The 8365-nt window shown below is 41.3% G+C and overlaps 1 protein-coding gene across 2 annotated transcripts in view; it reads left to right on the forward strand.

Annotated features, from left to right (window-relative positions):
• Positions 1-7873, forward strand: part of LOC120571571 (solute carrier family 45 member 4) — a 55141-nt gene extending 47268 nt beyond the window's left edge. Inside the window, exons 8-16 of one of the 2 annotated variants that reach the window (XM_039820602.1) lie at positions 473-928; positions 2083-2354; positions 2451-2612; positions 3574-3673; positions 3902-3982; positions 4055-4185; positions 4409-4477; positions 4580-4731; positions 5048-7873. In XM_039820602.1, coding sequence (XP_039676536.1) covers positions 473-928; positions 2083-2354; positions 2451-2612; positions 3574-3673; positions 3902-3982; positions 4055-4185; positions 4409-4477; positions 4580-4731; positions 5048-5225 — 1601 coding nt within the window. In that variant the 3' untranslated portion in view covers positions 5226-7873. The remainder of the gene's footprint in view (positions 1-472; positions 929-2082; positions 2355-2450; positions 2613-3573; positions 3674-3901; positions 3983-4054; positions 4186-4408; positions 4478-4579; positions 4732-5047) is intronic. The other variant, XM_039820603.1, reaches the window with a different exon arrangement.
• Positions 7874-8365: the final 492 nt, after the last annotated feature.

An 8365-nucleotide genomic window follows, 5' to 3' on the forward strand; every position in this document is an offset into this window, starting at 1 on the left:
AGAGATTTCAGCTAGCTTTTATCACAGCTGTCACAGTAGAGTTTTAGGAAAAAGATTAGATATCATAAACAACCAAAGCTACAGTATTGAATGAGATTGAAAATGAATTAATACAGTAACATGGACACTGGATTCTTAAAGTATAGACTAGTATCACTAGTGAAATAATAATGTCCCCATAAGAAGTAAAACCCAGTAATTAATCTAGTAAACATACAGAGTTCACAAGAGTTGAAAAAAAGTTAGTCCAATAGTTTCTTACAATGTTGTATTGGCAACACATTAGCCTCTGACAGCTAATATAATTGCTATCTTGGTAAGCAGCAAACTGATCGCAGAAAAACAAATTAACAAATCAAAATAATCAATAACCAACTGCTGGGGGTTTCGGTTGGTTTCCTTCAACTTGTTAATCATTTTCTCTGAATTCCTCACATCTAAACTAATCAGCCCTCCCCTCGTCTGTCTCCAGGTAAAAGTGACAGTGTTCTAGCCATGGCAGATGCCACTCTCGACCACCTGGACCACGAAGCGTTGTTCCTGTGCCACATAGAGCCATCCATCTTCGCTGACCGCCTCTCGCCCTATCACGGCTCACCTCCTACAAGTGGTAACTTCTTCAATGCTAATCGCAGCACTCCGCCACCGCGGTTTGGCAACATCAGACGCAGCAGCAGCGCAGGAAGTCAAGACCTGCTCCAAACCAACAGACACCAAGCACACGCTACCACCCCCAGGATTTCCCGCCTCTCTGCTTTCCTACAGGAAATGGAAAATGACGAAGGTGAGGAGGCGTTACTGAACAACCAGCTCAATGAGCAGCGGACACTTAACGGGCGGCTGTTAGCCAGTGTAACTAATTCTGATGGGGATGGCACTAACATGCTGAGCTCTAAAGGACAGGCACATCGCGCTGGGATGGTCAAAGGTTGGTGTTTTCATTTGTTGTTTATACTTGTCTTAAATTTAACTTTGTGCAATTTTAGATTAAATGAAAAAAATGAATTATCCAGTGTTTCTTTAGTGTTATATTAACTGCTGTGATGGAATACTTTAAAATTATTTGATTTTATTAACTGCGTTTGAAATGTTTAAAGGAATGGGTCCATGTCTTATTCACATTTTCTGGGAGCATCAACTCTGAGGAGTCATTAAAGGAAAATGCCGACTTATTGGGACTTATTCACTGTAAGCCCCAGAGTAAGACAAGTCGATACATACCCTTCTCATCTCCGTGCGTGCTGTAACGCTGTCTGACGCCCCCAGCATTAGCTTAGCCTAGCACAGATCCTGCAGGTAACTGGTTCCAACTAGCCTACTGCTCTGAATAAGTGACAAAATAACGCCAACATATTCCTATTTACATGTTGTGATTTGTATAGTCACAGCATGTACAAATAACAAGGTAACATGAGACACAGCCACCTTCTAACCGTATACATACTGAGAACTATAGTCTCAGAAAGGCGAAGCTGCTCTGGGCTTCTCAGGTGCTGCAAGCATATCACTCTGCCCAAGTAGCAGAAGTAGCAGTGCTTCGCCTTTCTGAGAATATAGTTCCCAGTTTAAATACGGTTAGAAGATGGCTGTGTCTCATGTGACCTTGTTATGTGTACACGCTGTGACTATACAAATCACAACATGTAATTTACATGTTGTCGTTATTTTGTCACTTATTGGGAGCAGTAGGCTAGTTGGAACCAGTTACCTGCAGGATCTGTGCTAGACTAAGCTAATGCTGGGGGGGTCAGACAGCGTTACAGCACGCATGGAGATGAGAAGGGTATGTATTGACTTGTCTAACTCTGGGGGTTACACTGAATAAGCTAAAGTCCCAATAAGTCGGCGTGTTCCTTTAAGGAGATTCAAGAAAATTGTAGTTTGTCAAGGTGGAGATAATCCGTGTAATTTCCTGCCAAAAGGAGTGTACGTTACTATACCAGTGTGCCTGGTGGAGAAGAGATGTACAATACCAATGGGGAGATGTCTTCCCCTATCCTCAGTCTATTATGGTTTGCTAACCTGTAAAAAGAAGAGTAAACCGTCATTTAATGTTAATCCGTAATCTGTCTCTTATTCCAGCTTCCAGTACTGGAGCCCCCATGCGGCAGTCCCGTCACCGCCATGTCTTCTACCGCCAGCCGTCCTACACCTTCTCCTACTACGGTCGAGTGGGGAGCCACCGCTACCGCTATCGCCGGGCCAATGCCGCTTATCTCATCAAGCCGTCTCGCAGCATGAACGACCTGTACGAAGTGGAGGCCAGACACAGGAGGAGTCAAAGGCAGAGAAACAGACACCGCAGCGGAAACACCAACTCCTCCAGCGGGGATACAGAGAGCGAAGAAGGAGAGGTGAGGAGGAATTAACTAACCTGTAACTATGACAACAACCTAGCCCCGTAATTTCTTTCCAACATCTTAAGTGTCTCTTCCTGGGCCTGTCTTCAGGTTGAGACCACCGTGCGGCTGCTGTGGCTCTCCATGCTGAAGATGCCTCCAGAGCTGCTGCGCCTGTGTGCCTGTCACCTGCTCACCTGGTTCTCCATTATTGCCGAGGCCGTCTTCTTCACTGACTTCATGGGACAAGTCATCTACCATGGAGATCCTACTGTACGTGAAGCAGCAGCTAAACACACACAGACGGTGTATAAATATTAAATATACATACACACACACACACACACACACACACACACACACACACACACACACACACACACACACACACACACACACACACACACACACACACACACACACACACACACACACACACACACACACACACACACACACACACACACACACACACACACTACTGTTTGGGGTCACTTAAAAAATTCCATTACAGACAGAATACCAACTGAGATCAGTTGCATTGTTTTTTTTAATCAGGGCAGCAGTTTTCAGATTACATTATGTGCTTACATAATTGCAAAAGGGTTCTCGACTGTTGTAGAAAGAAGGGGCTGATCTTTAATGCAATATCTATATTGCCCATTATCAGCAACCATTCATCCAATGTTCCAAAGGCACATTCTGTTTACTAATCTGATGTCATTTTAAAAGTCTAACTGAGAAAACATTGGAGAACCCTTTTGCAATTAAATTTATGTAAACACATAATGTAATCTAAAAACTGCTGCCCTGGTTAAAAAAACAATGCAACTGATCTCAGCTGGTATTCTGTCTATAATGGAGTGGAATTGAAATTTCTAAGTGACCCCAAACTTTTGACCGGTAGTGTATATTCCCTACATTCCCTCTTTAGTTCAGTTACTTTAATGGCGTGATGGCCTGTCCAAGTCAAGGTGGAAAATTGAAAGAAATAGACAAATGACAATACAAAATGTAGTGAGATTAATCATCATTTGACCTGGAAACTTGTTCTCTGCTGCATTACATAATCTCTAATCTAATGTAATAGAAAACAGCTCCAACTGTCTCTTATTCTGATATGTGTATGTGTCATGTCAAGCTGTCTACAGCAGGTTCAAGCTGAACTAAACTGTCTCTGCCTTAGTTAATCCACAGCTCACTTAAAAACTAAGCCTGTTTTTGTCTTTCTCAGGCTCCTGTTAACTCTACTTTATTGGAGGATTATCACAAAGGAGTTCAGATGGGATGTTGGGGACTAGTTATATATGCCATGACTGCTGCCACATGCTCAGGTAACACACAAGCATACAGGAATGCACATTGTTTCATAAGATAAACTTTATTGATTGCATACTGGGGAAATTCACTTGTTACGGCAGCTCAAGACTCAAAAAAGCAAAGGAAGAAAGTTCATGCATAGACACCTCCACATTGGGTTGCTAACAGTCTTCAAGAAAACAAGATCTCTGGCTGTAAAGTGCACTTTTTTCTAAATAATCAACTCATCTACTATTTTCCAGCTATCCTTCAGAAGTACCTTGACAATTTTGACCTCAGCATTAAGGTCATCTACATCTTGGGAACGCTTGCATTTGCCATAGGTATGAATCATGATGCAGAATATAACAAAAATAAATGTGAGCGGCTAGTAAGTATTTTTTTCCCCTTCATAGGAACTGCTGTTATGGCAATCTTTCCTAATGTGTATGTTTCCATGGTGATGATCAGCAGCATGGGCATCATCTCCATGAGTATCTCCTACTGTCCTTATGCTCTGCTGGGACAGTATCACGAAATGAAAGAGGTACTGACATAATTTGATGATGATATGATGTTAGTTAATGTGTACAGTTCCAGATATCCCAATTACTAGATAGATAGATAGATAGATAGATAGATAGATAGATAGATAGATAGATAGATATTTGTCTAATATTTAGATATATAAATATGTTTCCAATATGTATAGATAGATATTTTTCTAATATGTAGCTTTCCTTAACTGTAACTGTCTCCGTCTCCTGCAGTACATCAGGCACAGTCCTGGTAACTCCCGGAGAGGCTTTGGCATAGATTGTGCTATCTTATCCTGCCAGGTGAGTGTTCATATTGTCTTATGAAGTCTTTGTGTCTATAGTTTCTATGCTATAGTATGCAGAAAGGACTGTGTTGTTATATAATCATTGGTTATTTTGCAGGTGTACATCAGTCAGATCTTGGTGGCCTCAGCTCTGGGTGCTGTCGTGGAGGCTGTTGGCAGTGTCCGTGTCATTCCCATGGTGGCCTCTGGGGGATCCTTCCTCGGATTCTTGACCGCCCTCTTCCTGGTCATTTACCCAACTCCTAACGGGTGAGAAAACCACCTGGTCCTAGTCTTTTGCTGAGATTAAAAGAATAGTTTAACATTTTAGGAAATACACGTATTCACTTTCATGCCAAGAGTTTGATGAGAAGACCGCCACAACTCTTATGTCTTTACGGTAAACATGATGCTACAGCCAGCAGCTGGTTAGATTAGCTTACAGTTTCCAGTATTAATGCTAAGTTAAGCTAATCAACCTCTGGCTCTTGGCAAGAAAGCGAATAAGCATATTTCCCATATTGTCAGACTATTCAACTACTATTTAAGCCTAGAATGCAGTTGTGATTTTTACTATGATTGACAGGGATGGGGAATCAGCCAAAGCTTCAAAACGGTCCTTGACAAAGCTGGAGAATCCCAACACCGACGAAGTGGCTGTTACAGTGGTGACAGAAAAACCCAGCTTCCTGAAACTCAACAAAAAGGGCCAGCCAACTACCACCATCTCTTCCTGTCACACAGAGAATGAGTCTGCTCTGTGATTGGTTGGTTGGCTTGAGTCAACAGACTTGTTGCTGCAGAACCAACTAACTTCACTTTTGAAATGTTCGCTGATGGAAAGATATACGGATATCACCGTCCTCGTCGTGCTGGAGTTTACAGACACAAAGAAGAGCGAGGAGGGCGGTTGGTGTGCGCTTGGTCTACTGTAGGGGTCTGTTCTTGCTTTAACAGGCTTTTTCTGATTCGGTGTGTATTGATTTGCTGAAGAAAACAACTTAATCTGACGTGGGACTGGTGTCACACCAGACCAACTTACCCTACAAAAAAAGCATTCAGGTCCCAGTGCTGTTTTCAGCCATCATAGAAATTCCTTCTACATAGCCCCCACGGACATTTGACTGATCCATCCAGGTCGTCCAGAAGTGAGTAATCCATTGGTCAAGGTTTAACGGAGAGGTTGTCTCTGTCTCTCAGGGCCTCTAGGAGGTGCTACTGAGCAGCCGCCTGGACAGGAAACTTCAGGGGACTTGCGCACACACACCCACACCCACCCACCCACCCCTCTTCATCTGGGGTAACGCAATCAAATTAATACATGAATAATGAACGTTGTTGACAAACCTTAGTCCTCGAAGCTGCAATCATTCAAAAATGCTGAAAATAGTTTTTCCTCGTTGTAGAATCGGCTTGAATCTTTGCTAAGATGATGCAAACGAGATCGATAAGAGTGTGTGTGTCTGCTGACGTTTCACCAAAATAAACCCAATCACACGCTCAGATTTGGGGGAATTTTACAGCACTCTGCGACAGTAGCTTTAAGACTTCAAGACTTTTGGAAGTGTCATTTTCTGAAACTAAGAGCCCGAAGCCTGGTTCCTGGGGGAAAATGATTGATCTGAAGTCCCCAGATGGATTGCATTTTTTTTTTTTTGCACTCCTGCCATTGGCAGTCTTTAATTTAGCCTTTGCTCCAGGGCAACGTTGACAATAGGCTCTGCTCAGGAGTTGCCTGTATATTTGAGGGTCAAGAATACAGATGTGTATTGAGGGAAATTCCAGGAAAGAATAAGCGCAGATGCAATATGTGCAGTATACAGGGCATTACAATCCCAAATATTACTTTCATGATTTATTGAGGGCCCAGAATGATGCCTATGTTTGTTTTAAATAATCTAGGCTAACCTACATGCTGCATGTTAGAGGAGCAGAGAAGAGACAAACCAAACACTAGAGAAGAAGAGAAGAGAGATGTGGAGTTTTCTCTTTCTCTACCCTCTTGCTTATTTTTTATATTTTATTTTTTAGAAAATGCTGTTAGTACAATGTTAGTCACTAACTGCACATCTCAGCTGAGCCATTGTTTTAAAGCGTGTTAAATAGCATTAAGTTTGAAAAGCCTTGTTTTTAAAATCCTCTTCAGGAGTTGGATTCCTGCGTCTTAGGTCACCAGCAGGACGGGGCTTCCAGTGGATCCAGTAACTCTACCAGTAATCGTCAAGAGTCTGGAATGGGACACAGGAGTATTAGAGTGGATGCTAGATATAATGAAAGAAAAATATATAATATAAGAGAGGCAAAATAAATTCTTCTTGTGTTGAGAACTAGTAGCCTATAGTTTAGGCTTGTTGCTTGAGTCTTAGTGGAGGATTTACGCTCCTGGTTTAAGTGTCTTGGTTCCACTGTACTGGGCCAAATATAAGTATAATATAGTATTTTAGATGCTCATTACATCTGTGTGTTGTATGCTGAATGGACATAGAAGAAGATACAGGGATTAAAGAAGGGCTGGGGAAATGTTTTCACTTTAAAAAAAGTTATACAAATATTCGGCATATAAATATGAGAGTGATATTGATCTTTTCGTCTGCGTATTTCCAAAAATGCCAAACTATTCTTTTAAATGTTTAACCTAAAGTATAATTTGAATTGTTACAAATTTGCAAAATTGTTGACTTTAGCTTTACTTTAACCCGGTTTAACATTTATACACAGTGACGAGACAAATACACTCATCACAAATATATTTCATTAAAACACATGCAAGTTCTACAAATTAAAGCTAAAGTTTTATTAATACTGTATCTTAGAATGTTTCAATAGCTGACAATGCTTGACGTTTGAAAAAAAACAAACTTGTACTGTAGTAAGAAAGAAATATTGAAGATGTTCTTGTGTCTTTTGTTTTCTGACAAATCAGATCTTTTGTTGCAATAATGGCCGCTGTTAATCAGCTGGGGGAGAGGACTCTGTGTGAGGGTTGTGCAAGCAGAGCAGGGTTGTTTGTGGTGGTGAAATCCAGGTGTTTTTTCCCCTGCATCTGTCAGGTGAAAGGCTGTGGATTTGGGTCAGTTTTCCTTTCAGCTCAATCAGATGAAACAAGCAAATTGAAGGAATCGAAATGTAAATTGCATTGACTTCATTTACTGATGAAAGAACATTTATTATAATGTGTATTAGAGCATTTAACAGATAAGCTTATTTTTAGTTTTAGAAGAGAATTCACTCACTGATGATGTGGTTGTTATTTTTGTTTGGTTGGGTGTTGGTGCAGAGTTTAACCCTATTTCCAATGGAATAGATTCCTTCCATAATTTCAGGTACATTCAGTCAGTCTCAGAGCAGGAGAGAGAGAGAGAGAGAGAGAGAGAGAGAGAGAGAGAGAGAGAGAGAGAGAGAGAGAGAGAGAGAGAGAGAGGAGAGAGAGAGAGAGAGAGAGAGAGAGAGAGAGAGAGAGAGAGAGAGAGAGAGAGAGAGAGAGAGAGAGAGAGAGAGAGAGAGAGAGAGAGAGAGAGAGAGAGAGAGAGAGAGAGAGAATATTTTGCTTCCTGGATTGAATCCTGCTCTGGCTGTGGTGCTGGGACGAAAAAAGCAGGGATGGGACAATGACAAAAGACGAGGAGGTACAGATGCCAGAGATTTGAATGGCTTCTGTAACCACTGGGGCAATAATATTCTGGATTAACTAAAGGACACACAACTTCAGTTCAATGACAAACGTGAAGATAAAAAGAAAAAAAATATATATAGATTTTGGAGGTTTGCATGTAACAACAGCAATATGCATGTGTGGAACACCAAAGTGGGACTTTGTACAAATCACTCAAGCTCCATTCTTTATTGTCCTAATAGGTCAGGGATGTATTTTCTAATGCATGGCTGGATGTTTGTTTGTGTCTTT

The sequence above is a fragment of the Perca fluviatilis genome, chromosome 13, assembly GCF_010015445.1.
Source record: "Perca fluviatilis chromosome 13, GENO_Pfluv_1.0, whole genome shotgun sequence".
NCBI classification, from domain to species: Eukaryota; Metazoa; Chordata; class Actinopteri; order Perciformes; family Percidae; genus Perca; species Perca fluviatilis.